We start from the raw sequence: 18107 nt of genomic DNA, 5'->3' as shown, positions 1-18107 counted from the left end.
GATTTTCAATTCTCAATCACCTTGATTCTCAATTCTCAATCACCTTGATTCTCAATTCTCAATCATTTTGACTCTCAATTCTCAATCACCTTGATTCTAAATTCTCAGTCTCATTATCAATTCTCAATCATTTTGATTCTCAATTCTCAATCTCATTCTCAATTCTCAATCACCTTGATTCTCGACTCTCAATTCTCAGTCTCATTCTCAATTCTCAGTCTCATTCTCAATCACATTGATTCTCAATTCACAATCATCTTGATTCCCAATTCTCAGCCTCATTCTCCATTCTCAATCACCTTGATTAAGCTCATGACACAACAGCTCCTGTGGACAGACAAGTGTCTCAGGTTGGGAACACCTCTGTGGAGTCCCCACCTGCTCAGAGCCTGGCTCAGGGCTGAGCAGGGCTGAGGAAGGCAGGCAGCCAGGCAGGGCACAGCCCAGGGGATGCTCATCTGGAGCCCCAAACTCAGCTTGCCCAAACTCAGGTCCAACAGCAGGAGCTGTAAAACCCGGCTCAGAGTCAGCCCCAGCCTGGCAGGGAAGTTCACTGAGGTGAAACAGCTCCAGGGGACAGACATTATCAACACAATTACCTGTCAGCACTGTTTACACTGGAATTTAAACTGCTCCTATCTCTGGCAGATGAATGTCTTCAGCTGGATACAGCAGAGGAGAAAGATTTCCCCATGCCCACAGTGTGCAAGCACCAAGAGCTTCAATCTGCACCATCTACAGTGCACAGCTGGGCCACCTTTTTTAAAAGCTGTGACAAGAACCATTAAGGAAGCTGTCAGCAACATGAAAAATATTCTGTCTGAGCCAGGCTGCACAGAGCACACTGTTTATTGTGACTTCTGCAGTGTGTGGCTTCAGCTGCAGCTCAATTGCAGCTGAGCTGGGCACCAGGGCAGCCCCACACCCAAAACAAGAGCAGCACAGAGCAGGGAATGCACTGAGAAGCTGAACAGAGCTTATCTGCAAAAAAAAACCCAAAAAACCCCCACCCCAGAGCTTTGTGTATCTCAGCATGAGGAAGAATGCAACTCAGCAACTTTACTTTTAAAGCACTAAAAGCCTTTTGTGTCTCCTGTCCCTTCAGTTCCCAGGGAAACTTTAGACACATCAGATAAAAGTGCAAATTCCTGCCAGGACAACCTGTGCTGGTGCCCTGCTGGGACAGGGCACTGCCCACTGCTCCAGGCTCATGGCAGCATGGACTGAGCAGCAGGAAATGTCCAGGTCCAGCTGCAAAGGAACAGCTCAGGCCCACAAATCCCCTTCCTCCTTGAGCCTGTCCTCCCTCTGACCTCTGCACAACAAGCACCAACTGCTAAAAAAGTGATTTAGAGTTCACTGGGGGCTGACCCCACAGAACCACTGAGGTTGGAGAAGCCCTCCAAGATCACCAAGCTGTGCCCAATGCCCACCCTGACAGCAGCCCAGAGCCCTGAGTGCCACCTCCAGCCCTTCCTTGGGAAAAGGAGCAGCACCAAAACTCCCCCAGTGCCAACTGCCTCCCCACATACTGACAGTGGCACAGGGACTGCCCTTTTGATATTTAAAACTAAGTGTACTTTATTTACAATAATTTTCAAATACCTATCACCTATGTTAGACAGTCTGTCTCTGTTCTAAACCAATCCAGAAGTGTCACCATCACAGCAGAAGATGGAGGGTGAGGAGGAAGGAGGAGGAAGGAGGAGGAAGGAGGAGGAAGGAGGAGGAAGGAGGAGGAAGGAGGAGGAAGGAGGAGGAAGGAGGAGGAAGGAGGAGGAAGGAGGAGGAAGGAGGAGGAAGGAGGAGGAAGGAGGAGGAAGGAGGAGGAAGGAGGAGGAAGGAGGAGGAAGGAGGAGGAAGGAGGAGGAAGGAGGAGGAAGGAGGAGGAAGGAGGAGAGGACATGCCCAGATTCCTCCATCTTGCCTCTTGAACCCCCATTCTAAAACCCCAAACTTCTACTTTTTCACCCTGTGACAAATTAACCATCATTCTACTCAAACTCTCGTGGCTCGTAAACCTTCACCCAGCTGAGTTCTGGGTGCTTTGAGCAAGGCCAAGGCGGGGTTTGGCTCAGCAGGGTTTAAAACAAAGCCTGGCTTTTCTCTGGGCTGAGCCAGGGCTGTGGTGTGGCCTCTGTCACCCAGACATGGCCCAGCCACACGAGGCCACCAGGAATTCTGAGCTGGACAAGTGACACAGGACCATCTGCTGGACACCTGGGCTGTGTTTAACACACCACCAGTGCTTCCAGCATCAGCAAAATTTTCAAGGGAAAAAAAAAATAAAATAATCAAAGGCAGCCTTATCTTTCACCCTGCCAGAATGACAAAAAAATATTTGGCTGGGGATTTCTTCAGTCCCTGATGAGGTGTGATGGTGCTGAAAGCAGCCAGGACACCCTGCTCAGCAGGGCCTTGTGCAGAGGGTGTTTAAATGTGGGGCTGAACCTTCTGGATGGTGCCACCAGGGAATTTAATTTACTACAAGTAAACCCAAAGTTGATAAAGTCAATGGATGGTTTGGGTTTGAGGGGATCTTAAATCTCATCCATGGGCAAGGAGAGTTTCCACCAGCCCAGACTGCTCCAAGCCCCAGCCTTGGACATTTCCAGGGATGGGGCAGCCACAGCTTCTCTGGGAAAGCCATTCCAGGGCCTCCCCACCCTCACAGGGAAAAATTCCTCCCCAATATCCATCTCTGTCAGTGTGAACCCATTCCCCCTGTCCTGTCCCTCCAGGCTCTTGTAGAATTCCCTCTCCATCTTTCTCAGGTTTTTCCCTCAGGTAAAACTGCCCAGGAGGCAGCAGAGTGCTCAGACCCCATCTCAGCACAGCCAAAATTTGGCTTTGCTGCATTAAACCCTTCCAGCACAGCCTGAAATCTGGGTAATTCAAGGTATAATGCTCAGGACAGATGGCCAACTGCATTTCCCAAGGATTTTTTGGCTGAACATGCCATGCTTGCCATGTCACTGCTGCCAGCACAGCAGTCACAAATTCCAGCAGGAAATGACAAAAAAAAAAAAAAAGCCTCCAAGTTGGTGGCTGTTTTTACAATGACCAACGATTAAATTAGCTTAGTTAAAGGATCTAACACCATGTCTTGAATTTATTCCAGTGTCACAGTTATTGGCAGGGATAAAGTTTCACATGAGCCAATTAACTAAATGCACTATTACTGTATCTCAGCTGCTTAAGCTCATCAGTTAATTAAGAGCTCAGTGTAAGCTGAAAATAGGAATCTTACCTGACACACATCCCAAACATACATTATCTTAATGATTTCATTTTACACTCCCATATAATGTTCCTCAGGTGCCTGAGGAAAACTGAAAGGTGATTGCTTGGTTTGAAAAACAGTGAAAGTCACATAAACATTTGTAGGTTTCATCTGAGAAATTGAATTTCTCAGAATGATACTTGGTGCTTTCCTCAGCCCTATTTTACAGGGTACTTTTTCATAGTAAAGTTATTATTTCACATTCAATTTTGAAACTCAACTCCTCTCTGTTGTCCTGGGCAGTCCCCCCAGAGGAAACTCCAGCACCCATGCTGGATAAAGCTCAGAATTGAGTGTAGAACACATGAGCAACCTCTTGGCCATAAGGAATTCCTACCCTTCAAGTACACATTTTGTTAAGAAATCCACATTCATCCCTGAGTTAGAGGCAAGTAATAACAGATAAGGACATCAGTGGATTGCTCAGATAATTAGAAAGCAATCTAAGCTAAAATGAAATACGTGCAAGCCTTTGTTGCAACTTGTATAAATACCTGGATGCCTTGTACATCCAGGGGGAAAAAAACCCCAAACCAACCCAATCCTGTGAATGGGAGCACGTGAACAAAGCAGCCTTCAAACCCCATCCTTTCAGGGCCTTTTTATCCCCCTGTGGATGTTCTTGGGTGACAAACAGCCCTGTTAGAGCCTCAAGGACGACTGATGTAACCCGAGAATGGTTTGGGCTGGAAGGAGCCTTGAGGGGCACTCAGTGCCACCCATGAGCATGAGTGTCCATGACAAGGACACTGCCACCATCCCAGGTGCTTCACCCAGCCTGGCCAGGGACCCAGGAGCAGCCACAGCTTCTCTGGGCACCCAGGGAATCCAACCCTGAGCACATAAAATCCCCCAAAGTTAGGAAACGAATCAAGGCCTCCTCCTCCTGCTCTCAGCGATGCCAAGCACAGGGAGCACCTTGGAGGAGGCACAGGAACCTGCCCTCTTCATTTCAATTGCTGAAATGGAGCAAGATTAAAGCAGCCAGAGCCTTTCCACCTTTAGCAAATTAATCTGATCTCCCTCAGAAGTCCCTGAGCACACCAGGCTTTAGCTCTATTAATGGCCTGAGTGGTGCTTGCTCAGTGCTTCCTACGGACACACAGCCCTTGAGGAACTTCCTTTCAAAGGCAGGGATCACAGAATTGGATTGAAAATGCCTTTAATTCTCCACAGCTCAGGGCAGGCTCAAAGCTGGCAGCCCAGGGACGGTGCTGGCAATGCTCTCAGTTGTTCCACAGCCAGCAAGAGCTGAAGCAGGGCTCGGCCATGGGCTGTGCTTGTCCTTTCTGAAAAGCTCCTCACCATAATGCTCCAGGAGCTCATTTCTCCTGTGGCATCACTGCAAAGCAAGAGCAGAGCTCTTTGTCAGGACAGATGCACTTTGCCTACTTTTCCCCATTATTTAAGGCATAATTGATGTAATAACAGATTAAATAAATGTGTGAAGGTGCTGGGCCCTCAAGTGTCTGCAAGAAAAGTTCTGAGTTCAAGCAGAACTCTCCATTATTACACAGGTCCTCTTTTCACCCCTGCTGCCCTTTCTGCAAGGGAAAATAGTTTCAAATTAAGGATGAGAAGTTTGCTTGGCAATGAGAATGCATTATTAAAAAGAGATTCTTATTTCAGCCATCTGAAAGCAGGAGCCCACCCCTCTCTCCCATGGTTTCTCAGGGCAGGTGGGATCATTTGGTTTAGGGAAAGGAACTCCTGAAAGTGTTGGAGAAATCAAACCCCAGCACCCAAACCTGCTGATTTCACTGCATCCAGGAGAGGATCCCTAAGAATGGCTGCATGCAAGTCCATGGCAAACTCACTAATTACTGTGCTCTAATGAGCAAACCATGCCCAGGAAGTGCTGAGTCCACAGCTCTGAACAAAGGCATCTCAAGGCCCAGAGCAGCAGAACTGGGGCCACTTTCAGACCTGAGGATGAGCAGGAGAAAAATGCATTAAAAACTGAGCAGCATCCACACAGCTCCCTGTTATTAGCATCAAAACTGCCTTTAACAAACATTAATCCCTGAAATATCTTGATAGAAAAATGCTCTGTGAGAAAAAGGGCTCCTAATTTATGAACCTTCAACAGAAACCAGCAAAAGTTGGAAAGTTTCAAAACACAAGGAAAGAAATGGTGCAGATCCCTAAAGCTGAATTGCATGGCATGAGTCCCCTCAGCTGGAAAAAATGCCCTGATTAATTCATAATAATCAAAGGAGACGTGTGAAAGAAGGAAGGGTGAATGCAGGGAGCAGAGAGAAATGCACTTTATCAATGGCAGATGAACTCAGCCTGGAAATTTGGCAGGCAGAGCAATCAGATAGCGACAGAATCCTTGAGCAGGCAAACCTGGAAAGAGTTTCAAGACAAGATGAGATCAGTTGGTAGAATTTCTAAGGCAGAATATTCTGTTTGACACAGCGCTGAAGCAGAGATACAGAAGCCTTTGCCATCTTGGACTTTGCAGAACTTTAAGCTGAATTGTCACTACTTAATACTTAATCAAATGGATTTTTTAGTTAATAAAATGGATTTTGAACAGGCTCAATTATCAGATCAGCTGCTCAGCATCCCTCTGGACAGAGCTGCCAAGAGATGCTCAAGCAGGACACTGGCAGCAACCAAAACACTTCCTCCCCCACCCCGAAATATCTGCAATATTTTCCTAACTAATGTGAGCTCAATGCAAATTATTAACTCTTGGTAATAAGATTCCCAGCACAATAAGATAAAATGCTAATGCAGTTCCTTCCCCAGTCCTGCAGCACACCAATCATCAGGAAAAACATGATCAGAGTCATGAAGAATTGCAGCGGCATTCCTAAGATAAAACACTTGATTTGCGATGGATAAAGCAGAAAAAAATAATTTATAAAGGAACCTATTGATTTCCCAAAGCAATATTGTGAAGAAGCTGTGGTAAGCATCAATTTCAATCAGTTTAAATTAAAAATTCTCGGGGAAATTTGCTCCCTGAGAAGTGATTGTGACTGATCCTGGGATGGAGGAAGGCTGGGATTGGGGAGTGCTTGGAGCCCTCCCACTCCTGTCATGTTCAAGATAAAAAAGAGAATTTTGGGTTCCTGTTTAAGTAGGTGATTGTGTTTTGCCCACTGCTGAGCACTCCAACACTCCAAAACCCAGCAGATTATTTCAATTTTCAAGCTAAAATTTCAATTTTCAAGCTGCCAGAGGGATAATTTAATCAAAAGCCATGACTTCTCCTCCTCAACTTAAACCTAATTCCTACAACATCAATATTTAGGAGAACTGGGAAGGGCACAAAATGACACCAATATTTAGGAGAACTGGGAAGGGCACAAAATGACACCAATATTTAGGAGAACTGGAAAGGGCACAAAATGACACCAATATTTAGGAGAATTGGCACAAAATGACACCAATATTTAGGAGAATTGGCACAAAATGACACCAATATTTAGGAGAATTGGCACAAAACTTCCCAGGGAGGCAGAGCCCACAGAGCCCTTGAGATTCACCTCTAACAACAGCTCAGAAGAACCTGTTGGATTTTCTGAAGGTTTGTGTTATTTAGGAGAATAAAAACCCCAAATCCAAGTGTTTTCAGAGGTTTACAGAAAATAATCTCTGTCTACTCTGACTCAATTAGAAAGTCTCCATTCTGAGGCAGAGCTCAAGAACTAAAAGCTTATTTACAACTAAAGGATTTTTCCTCTGGTCCTGCCTTGTAACACCAAACCACAACAACCTGACAATGCTGCTGCTCCTTTTCTATTCCCAGCTGCCAGACTAAAATCTTGTATTCTCTGCTCTATTTTGCAGGAGTTTCAGATAAAGCCAAACCCGTGCCTGGAGGATTTTTGGAGCTATTTTAGTGCTGTATTAAAAGGAGAGCCCTGGATACACACAAAGAATGTGATTTGTTGGGCTGCACGAAGGCAGCAAAAAATGGGATTTTGCTGTAACATCCACGTGGGGCCATCCAATCTGTGAGTGACTGGAAGTGTGTGACTTCAGTCAAGCAATAATCATGTGGTTTTCTGTTGAAACTCGAGCTTTTTTGGCACCAGAACTACTTTTAGATCTGCATAAACAGACAATGGAGATCTGTGGATGTGAAAAACACACAAAAGAGTGAGAACCCATCTCAAATGAGCATTTCAACCTGTCTCAGGATAATATCCAATATTGATCAGCACTTCACAGAAGGTATTTTTGTTCTAAAAGCACTCATATTTATAGCAACCCATGTGCTTTTAACGAACTTATGTGGGCAGAGAGCAAAAAAAAAAAAAATCACAAAAAGAAAAATCAAGTCTGCTACGTGTTTCACTGAGCCAAGTCATCAGCATGCAACTCACGAGTGAAATCTAACTCTCAAAAAAAAATAAAGTTTAAATAGCTCTGTGACAGCTTTCCTCTCCCTCAGCCCTCCCAGTGCTCTCCCTCAGCTGGGAGCTGTGATTTCCCAGTTTCCAGAGCAGGTTTGGTCATTCCAGGCACTGGGAGGATGGAAATGCCAAGGGAAAGGGAGATTTTGGCTCAGCCTCAGCCATGGGGGCACTGGCAAATCTGGGAATGCTGCACCTTGGAAGTGGGAAGCACTGGAGTGCTCAGCTGAACGTGTCTGAGTCTGAAAAACAGAAAAGCTAAAACCTGAGGCATCAGCAGCAGATTCTGTGCTGCTTTAGTGTGTGGGTCTGGGGTTCACATCAGGGGATGCTGAGCTCTGTGCACAGAGCAGGGAGACAAAACAATTCCTGCTCCAGCTGGGCACCAAGGACAAATGATCCAAATCTCAGCCCAAGAGCACAAACCCCGTGGGCTGGAGAGAGAAAAACAAGCAGGGTGGGACTGCAGGGGCTAAAGCTGGGATGGGACAATGAACTGCAAGATGCAAATGGAGCAGAACTGATCCCAGGGACAGAGCCCGTGCCCGGCCGTGCATTTTGGGGCCATTTTGGTTCATCTTGGGTGCAGCCCTGGCTGGGCTCTGGTGCTGCCCAAGGTGCATCCATGGAGGAGATGCTTTGAATAAATCCCTGCTTTATTCTTTAGCTCTGTCTGGTCTCTGCTCTGGCTCAGCCTTCCCAAGGCATCACTGCCACCAAATTTATCCCACCTGGGAATTCATCCAGCCAGGGAAACTGCACCCAACCTTTGGGTGACCGTGGTGCTTTCCAAACTGTGCCTCCCAAAAAACTTCCCAGCTGCTCCTTCCCCTGTCTCCTCACCCTGGGGAGGGGTAACAAGCTGGGAGCAGCCACAGCCATGCCAGGCAGGAATGGGATTTGTACCTGCACCAAAGAAACATCTAAAATCCATTTGCACATTCCAAGATTTGGGTGTCCCCTTCCCACTCGGGGCACGTCCCCTCTGAGGGACAGGGATGCAGGGCAATGGCTCAGGAGCATTTGAAAGCTCAATATTCTGCATTAAAGACACTCTTTTGAACATACCCAGCTTCTGTGTGCACCTGAGAGGGAGAAAAACACACCCAAAATCCACTCTGAAGGCACAAATCCAGCACGTGTGACACAGGCAGGGCTTGGTGACAGCTTCCCCAAGAAATGCTTTGTGCAGAGGAATTAACAATTTTTTCCTTAAATTCTCCATCCAGCCATTATCCTGTGCTTGCTGATGCTCTGCTGCAGGCTCAGGTGCTCCCAAAAAAAACCACAAAAAAAAACAACAATTGGCAGAGAGGAGAAAATGGCATTTGGCAGCTGCAGGTACCCTGTGCTGTTCTGTAGGTGCTCTTTTACAGAGTCTGTATTTACCCAGCCAGGCAGGAATCACAGGAGATGAGAGCTCTGTGGCAGGGAAATGAAGCACCAAAGTAAATGCCACGGAGAGATTCTTCTGCTGAATCCACAGTGCCCTTCATCACAGCATGGGAGCAGAGCTGCAGCTCCATGACTGGGTTTTAAAAATAGCAAGGTAACAAGCTTCCAATCCCAAAGTGCTGTGCTCTGCTTCCGATGCCATTTCAGGCCCTGGGAGTGCTCTCAAAGAGCACACAGCTCCTCTGGGAAAAGGTGAAAAATGCCTCCCTCCAGAATCTGTTGTCTGCACTAAAGAGAATTATTTATAGTTGCTACATTTATTATACATTATTGTAAACTGGAAGCTGTTACGAGCTATAAAATGTTTATCATTTCAGGGGATGAAAAGTAATTTATTTCTAGAAAAGTGGTGGTTAATGCTAGACTGAATATATATGTTTTAAGAGTAAACTTTCCCCGTTAAACACGTGCATAGCTACCATGCTCTGTGTGACACATTTTCCCATTTTAGCCTCTAATCTTTTCCCCCTGGGCACTACCTGTTCTTGCTGCAAACTACTGAAGCATTTTCCACTCCCATTTGTGAAGTGGCTCTGCTTTCATGGTTGAGAATGTGGGGGAAAAAAACCACATGACAGATCATGCAGAAACTCCCCAAATCCCCTCCCTTCCACCTCATCAGCAGCACAAGGATGTCTTTATACACACACAGATAGACAGGCACACAGAAAATCCTCCAGCACATCTGAGATTCTCCAGGAGCAAAAAAAATAAAATAAAAATAAAAAATCAGCGCTTCAGAGCTGTGCCCATCTCCTCCCACAAATGGCTTTCAAGCAGGGCTTTGAATTTTCCTTTTTAAATCCTCTTCACTGAGGAGAGGGGGAGATGGGCAGGGAAAAGGACACTGAGAAAAGGCTGGAGGGAGGAGCTGCTAAAACTGCTCTAATCCACAACCCCAGCAGCGTTTCTGCTCTGGGAAGGACAATTTCCAAATGGTTTCCATCAGGCCTGAGAGGTCAAGTGGATGTGGAGCAGCTCCTGCAAATTGATAGCATCCAATAATTGCTCCTGCATTTGTTACCTGCAGAACCTGCAGTGCCCTTGCATTTCCCAGTGCTGGGGAGCCTCAGGATGAGACTGATGGCATTTTAAATATTTAAGGTAGTCTAAGAAAGCCTCATTCAGCATTTGAGACAGTTTTTAATTTACTCCTACAATGGGCACCAGAACAAAAGCACCTCCTGCAGTTTGCTGTGCCCCATCTTTTGTCCAGCTCTCACTCACATCAAATCTGAGAGTGCCAGGGCCAGCACATGTAAAATTCAGGTTCCAGCTGAGCCTTAAATAAAGCACAAGAGGAGCTTTCCCTGCACACAGGTCAAACAGACATCCTGTGCTGCTGGAGGTGTTTTCCACACCCAGCTCTACCAGCATTCCTGCTGCTTTGGGATGCAGGAGGAGGCTCTGGATCCATCCCCTCTCTGCTATGGAAAACTCAGTCTGAAACACTGAATTACACTGCAGACACGACCCCCACGTGAGGGGAAACTTCTTTGTTTCCTCAAAAAAACAAGAAAACAAACCAAATTTAAAAAAAAAAAAAACTAACAAAACTGACAAGTTCATTTATTTCCTAAGTAGTTGCACATTTCTGTTCTGTCAACTCTAAACTGCCAGACAACACAGAAGCAGCAGATGAAACTAACTAAAAACCTCAGAGTGCAAGAAAAGTGTTTTATTCTACAGTCAGGTACTGATTCCAGCTCTGTTATTCCTCCACAGAACAGCATAATTTGTTTAAAAATGTATCACACATTCATACACAGTGTCTGCCTAGAAAAGAGGATGAAGATTGTTAAACATCACACTCTAAATTACAAGGAGGAGTTATATTCAGTTCTCATGGTCATTTGCATGAATTTCCAGATCTTTATATTCTTTTTTTTTTAAGAGGTAACCAAAGCAATTAAGGCCAACTTGACCCTTCCCTGTACCTGCAAGAAGACTCACAGGAATTTACAACTTCACCACGAAGCAAATCTGTATTTCAGGCTTCAACTGTATTATAATTTGTGACTCATAAATTATATTATTCAACATTCACATGAAAAATAATAGCTATCACATTACTTGCTGCAATGAGAGCGCATGGCTGCTTTGTAGAGTTTATTCAAACTGGCAACTAATAATATTTTCCATTTATCAAAAGTCTCCAAAGCACAATGACTGTTCAATTTATTGTATTTAACATTCAGTGAAGGAGGATGTTGTCGTTTTCAACACTGCAATCCCAAACAGAGAAATTAAAATAAATCACTTCATCTAGAAGCCAAACAAACAATTACATGGAGGAACCAGCCAAAAAGGAAACCAAACAGCTTTGTTTGCCAGCCCTTATTAACAGCAAAAATAACACTTTATTTGGGTTTCTGAGAGCTCCTTGTTATCACCTGGAAAACAAAACCGAGTCCTGTATTTTACAAAGGAAAGGTGTCACAGCAGCAGGAGAGGAACCCTTGGGACTGAATTATCAGGAGTTGGCAGCACCCATTCCCACATCCCAATAACCTGCAGGAGGCTGAGGGTGCCCAGCCCCTGGGAAATACAATTTATTAAAGGCTACTTCCATTCCAAAGCCATGATAAAACCCCCTGTGGAAATCAGAGACTCGTTGAGGCTGGAAAAGACCTTTAGGGTCATCATCAGCCCATCACTGCCACCTCTGAACCACATCCCCAAGTGCTCCATCTACACATCCTTTAAACACACCCAGGCATGGAGCAGGAAGGATTTGGAGCAAATTTCAGCCATGCTAAGCTTTTTTCGTTATTCCATTAAAAAAAACCCTCCAAAATGAAAACAAACCGTACAAAACACCCCCCAGCAGGACCTAACAGCAAAAGCCAGCTCTGATTTCTGACTATTTTTTGCCAGCCCTGTATTCCAGACCAGCAGAAACTACCTGAAATCCAGAGGTGCCTCTTTCAGGTGGCAGTGAAAAACCATCCCAGCCTGCACCCAACAGCTCCAACCCACTGAAAAATCCCTCTGGGAGACTCTTTGTGTGCTCCAGCACAAAAGGGAGGCACCAAATGCTCTCCAAGCAGTCGTGAGCTGCTTGTTTAACCCCCCCGTGCCAGCCAAGCAGAGCCTGGCTGTGTTAGTGCAATTGTGAGCCACAAATCTCACTGCTTAACATGCAAATTCCCCTGGTCAGTCTTGCAGAGAAGCACCATGAAAGCAGTTATTGTGACTTCCAATTAGCCATGTGATACGCAGCCCTGCACAGCACTCAAGGAAAATATTTAAGAAACTGTTGTCCAGTTGCTGAGAGCAGAGGTGGAGCACAATATTTGCCTTTCTGTGAGTTAATGAAGCTCCAGCACTGCATCAAACTCCACGGGAGGAATGGAGGGTTTGAATAATCTCCCATTCTGGCAGCTTTATTTCCACTTGGCCCTGTTCTCATTGCTGGGTGATGGGGGCAGCAGGAAAGAAGACAAATTTCAAACAGAATCAGCATCTTTGCTCCCAAGGAAGGGTGACAAGAACTGCAGCAGGCAGGAGAGCATCGTGTCAAGGAGAGCTCAGCAGCAATCAGACAGCTGCAGCCAAAACCCCTAATCTGGAATGACTCCTGCTTCCAGCCACTGGATTCCCTGCTTTTCCCTCACCCCACACAAGTAACTGTCTCACTGAACTTCACCACGTGCAGCTTCTGAGAGGGGTGAGAGCTGCCACGAGGCAATGAACAGGTTCCTCCTTTTCCTTCTCAAAAAGAAATTGAGGAGCCCTCCAGGAAGGACTTGCCCGTGCGGATGGCAGCTGGCACAGCTCTGCTGGTTTTGCTCAACTGAACATACCTGATGGACAGGCACAAGGACAGAGTTTTCCAGCAGTTCATTCCAAGCCCAAAGCAACGCCAGAAGCACAAGTGAAGAGGTCACACAGCCTGGGGAGTGGCTGCAGAACAGGAATTCCTCCCCTGCTCTCACCATCCTGCAGGAACTCGGGCACCTTTGGCAGGGCACAGCTGGAAGGGATGCAGTGCTCAGCTCCTGAAACCACCTTGGGCTGTTAGGTGGGAGACAGCTGAGCTAAAGGGATGAACTGGGCACAACCTGTGTCTATAACCCAATTCATGATGTCCTTTAATGACTCCCCAGTAAATCCACCCAGGACACCCACCACAGTTCGGTGCTGCTGGGCTACAACACACCCAGCATCGAGGCAGGAACTTTTCCTGTCTATGCCAATGTCCTGGTGAAATGAGAACTTGCTAAAAAGAGCAGTGCTAATGAAACAGCTGGTACCAATCTGCAAAGCCCATTTCATTTCCAGCCCGATGGGCAGAGCAGCATCTGTTAAATTCTTGGTGAAGAACAGCCTCCTCCTGCTCCGGTCACTGCAAACAGAGCTGTGCAATAAGCTGGGCTTTTGATTAGCTCCATCTCACACATGCAGGCACACCTGAGGATCCACACCAGCTCTCCTGACACACACACAGGCATCCTGACCTTGAAAAATGCCCACAGTAAGAGACAAAAGCAGCACACGTGGCCAGGACATGCCGTCAGCTCTGCCAAGCTGCACACGAGCAACGGGAAGTGCTGGCCATGGACAAAAACACTGAGGAGAATACAGGGATGTGACAAATCCTCCTCTCAACTCCAATAACACAATTGAGCACGATTTTGCCACTCCCCACTGCCCTGGAATAAATTGAAACTGGGATGAATCAGACTCGAGAGCTGGCTCTGCTCTCACCCAGCATCGCACACAGCCACTGCTGGCTGAGCAAGCTCTCGGGCGCTCACAATTCTCCAGGAAACTTTTCCATTCTGGGGAAAAGACAAAGCCTCTCCAAAACAAGCCCATCACTGGCAAGTTAGAATCATCATGTTCCAAAACACCTTCCCAGCATTTCGAAACGTTCTGGCCCCGCTCACCGACAGTGATCCGAGAGCGAATGCAGCGGGTGAGGTCACAACCCCGGAGCTGGAGGAAATGAGCCTCACTTGGGGAACAGGAAAAAGTCATCTCTCTGCACAGGTCTCAGCTCCAAACCGTGTTCACTTCTGCTTCAGCTGGTTCTCTGGCTGATGCCTCCAGACAGAAGCTCCCTTGAGAGAGCAAGCCGGGTTTGAGGCTTGCTAAGGGCACGTTGGCAGAATTGGTAAAGCTCGGAATCAGCGCGGGCTGGACTTTGGCACCTGGGGAGTCACATTTAGGGGAGATACTCAGAGCTTCCCCCAGCTCAACCTACCCCCCCTTTCCTCCTTGTGGAGAGGCAGGAACAGATCTGTAGCATTACAAAACAAGCTATTGCACACTGGAGCTGATTGTTTAAGACAGTCCTAAGAAGCTCATAATTCAAGTGAAATTTCAGCGCTTCTCACTTCGGCGAGACAACCTTAAGGAACATTACCCTGAGAGCATGAATCAACACGAGCCAGCTGACACGAATTTCACATCTCTTACATCTTGAAAGCCCAGCTGCTGTTGTAATGCAGCAGGCACAATGGGTTATTTAACCCCCGAGCAGCAGAGTGCCATGCCCTGGGAGCACCAGGCAGGGACACAGAGAGCCTGGATGGAGCCTGCCCACCTCACACGCTGCTCTGGGGCGTGGAATCTGTTCTGCAATATCACCCAAAACCCGATCGTGTTCTCCTCCTATCTCATTCATTCGATATCACAGGTGAGATAAGAGCAAGGAAATTAAACCCAGCCTATTTCTGTGACATGATCTCACCTCATAATACCAAAGCACATCTCAGGACAAGCACCAGTGGAGCTTTTAATGCTATTTTTTGGTCAAGATTTCGGGACATGAGATGATTCCTGCTGTTCTTTTCCTTTGACTGGTCCATTCTGCTCAGCATACCTGCAGGGTTTTACTGCCTGGTAAATCTGCTTAGTACAGATGCATTTCAGGTAACCCGCTCCTTCCCTTTTTACTAACAGAGTAAGGAAGACTCACAATACTCAAAGCTATAAAATTCCTTTCAATGACACTAATGTGATTAAATCCACAGGAGGTTGTGGAGCCTCCCTCTCTGCAGACATTCCAAACCCACCTGGATGTGTCCCTGTGGCACCTGCTCTGGATGACCCTGCCTCAGTAGGGAGGCTGGACTGGATGATCTCCAGAGGTCACTCCCCAACTACTGGAGTCCTCAACCCCAATTATTCTGGGATTCTGTGAAATCCCACACAGCTCTCAGCAGCTGGAATTCTGGTGTTTCCATGAACTCTGTATCTGGCATGAACCAGCAGATGGTTGGTTCAGATACAACTCCAAGTGCTGCATATTTTTACATTATGGAATGACAGCAAAGCCACTGATGGAAAGAACACCCATCAGCTGGGACATCCGAAATAAAAACCAGACTGATAAATAACATTCTGTAAAACACAGGTAAAACACAGATCTAGATCAGCAATTCTCCTCCTGAAATCTGTGGACCCTGCATGTGTGAGGACTACCTATAAGTCAAGTGTCCTGTTGGTAGGCTGACTTTAAATGACTATAAAACACACACAGCTCGGCTGGAGAACATCAGGGGTCCACAAACCTGAGAGGGTTGAAAAAGCAATCATTCAGGCATTTAGCTGGAGAGGAACCCGCCGGTGAAAGGCTGCTGACACTGCAGCAGCGTTTGCACGCTGGCTTTGCTCCCCAGGTCGGGCTGCGCTCGCAGGGACCACGCTGCTCCATCCATCCGTCCATCCATCCATCCATCCATCCATCCATGCAGCATCTCCAGCCGCCGCCGACCGCTCCGGTCCCACGGGCGGCTAAGGCTGGAGCCAGGCACCTCTCCCGGCTGGAAAATAAACCCGGGCCCCGCAGCAGCGCCAGGATCTCAGCGAGCCGAGGAATCATTGCCCGCACACCGCAAGGAGCGGAGCCCGAGGAAAACAAACTTCGGGAGCCCCGGGCAGGCCCTTTCCCCAGCCGGGCTTTATTTCAGCAGGGGCCGCGTCCCCGAGCCCTCCGGCACTGCCCGGCGAGACAGCCCCGACACCGCTCCCGGTACGGCCCGGCCACGGAGCCCCCGCACAGCCCCCGGTGGACACAGCCCGGTACAGCCCCGGTACGGCCCCCGGTGCGGCCCCGGTGGGCACAGCCCGGGCCATCCCCCGGTACAGCCCCGCACGCCGGGGCCGCGGAGCGGGGCGGGGGCTGCGCCCTGGGGCAGCGCCCGCCGAGCGCCGCCGGCCCCGCCGCCCCGGCAAACTTCGGGCGAACGAGGGAGAGAAGCCGGGGGATGGCCCGGGGCACGATCCGGGCCGGCGGCCGGACGCGGCTCCCCCGCCCGCCGCAGGCCCCGGCCCGCAGCGCCCGCCCCGGGGTCCCCCCGCGGGCCCCCCGGCCCGGCCCGCAGCGCTCACCTCCAGTGCCGTCCGAGTTCTCGTTGAGGCTGCCCGAGGAGTCGTGGTGGGAGCCCACACACCCGCCCATGGGGCCCGCAGACCCGCGCCGAGCCGCCCCCCGCCCCCCTCCCCTGCACCGAGCTCCGCCGCCGGCCGGGCAGGCGCGATGGCTCCGGAGCCGCCTCCCCGCTCCGCAACGCCGCCCCCGGGGCGCGGCCTGCGCCCGGCCCTGGCACCGCCCCGGGACCGCCCCGGCACCGGGAATGGGAATGGGACTGGGACTGGGACTGGGACCGGGACTGGCACCGGCACTGGCACTGGCACCGCACCGGGACTGGGACTGGGACTGGCACCGCCCCGGCACCGGCACCGGCACCGCACCGGGACTGGCACCGGCACTGGCACTGGCACCGCACCGGGACTGGCACCGGGACTGGAACCGGCACTGGCACTGGCACCGCACCGGGACTGGGACTGGCACCGGCACCGATACCGGGACTGGCACCGGCACCGACATCGGCACCGTCCCGGGACCGCCCCGGCACCGGCACCGGGTCTGGGACCGGCTCCGATACCAGTACCGACACCGGCATGGACCGGCACCAGGACTGGGACCGACACCGACACCAGCATGAGACCGGGACTAGGACCGAGACCGGTATCGCCCGCGGGACCGCCCGGCACCGGCATGGGACCGAGACCTGCACCGACACCGGCACCGGGACCGCACCGGCACCGGCACCGCCTCTGACCCGCGGGACCGCCCCAATACCGGCACAGGGACCGGCACCGGGCCCGCCTCCGGCCCGTGGGAATGCCCGGCACCGGCACCAACACCGACCCTCGCACCAGGATCGGGACCACCCCAATATCCACATCGGGACCGCCCCGACCCTGCCCCTGGGACCAGCCCAGCACCGGCACCGGCACCGGGATGCGGGGCCAGCCCCGAGACCCCAGCCCGGGCGGGTCCCGCGGCCCCGGGTGCCGGGCTGTGTTTATTCCCTCTCGCTGTGTTTATTCCCCCTCACTGTGTTTATTCCCCTCTCGCTGTGTTTATTCCCCTCTCACTGTTCCGCCTGCCCTGCTGAGCTCTGCCCCATCCCCGAGGTGTTCAAGGATGGAGCTTTGAGCATCGCGGTAGTGAAAGGTGGCTCTGCCCAGGGAACGAGAGGATCCACAAGGTCCCTCCCAACCCAAACCGTTCTGTGATTCCGTGATTTTTCTTTGCACATGAAGAGAAAGGCCACACTCAGATAAATCCCTGCCCCACCACCCAGCCACCCACCCCTGTGTTATCACACTGCCAGTTTGAAATAAAAACTAAGCAAACTCAGTGCTTTTTGGTCAATCTGACCAAGCAGGCTTCAGTTCTCTGAGAAGAAAAGTTCAACACTTATGCTCTCAATGCCTGGCTGGGTTATCTCATTTCAGCAGCCATCCCAGCCTGGGATTGAGGAGTCACAGTTCCTGCACTATCAGATGCACTGGAGCGCCTTGGAGTAATCAGCAATAAGTCAGAACACTCAAAAAATGGGAGCAGACAGTGCAAAAAATAAAGCCTGGTAACAGACTGTGCTCTGGGTTCCCCACACGCTCTGCAAACACGGCAGCTCCATGTTCTTGTACACGGAGCAGCACAAAACAAAACTCAAGCTGAGCATATTTTTCCT

General features: G+C 49.4%; 1 protein-coding gene across 1 annotated transcript in view; it reads right to left on the bottom strand.

Annotated features, from left to right (window-relative positions):
* The window catches only part of UBTD2 (ubiquitin domain containing 2), a 44914-nt gene extending 28308 nt beyond the window's left edge, over nucleotides 1-16606 (bottom strand). The window contains exon 1 of the mRNA XM_054643102.2: nucleotides 16453-16606. Coding sequence (XP_054499077.1) covers nucleotides 16453-16522 — 70 coding nt within the window. The 5' untranslated portion in view covers nucleotides 16523-16606. The remainder of the gene's footprint in view (nucleotides 1-16452) is intronic.
* Nucleotides 16607-18107: the final 1501 nt, after the last annotated feature.

The sequence above is a fragment of the Agelaius phoeniceus genome, chromosome 15, assembly GCF_051311805.1.
Source record: "Agelaius phoeniceus isolate bAgePho1 chromosome 15, bAgePho1.hap1, whole genome shotgun sequence".
NCBI classification, from domain to species: Eukaryota; Metazoa; Chordata; class Aves; order Passeriformes; family Icteridae; genus Agelaius; species Agelaius phoeniceus.
This window is presented reverse-complemented; position numbering and strand designations above follow the sequence as displayed.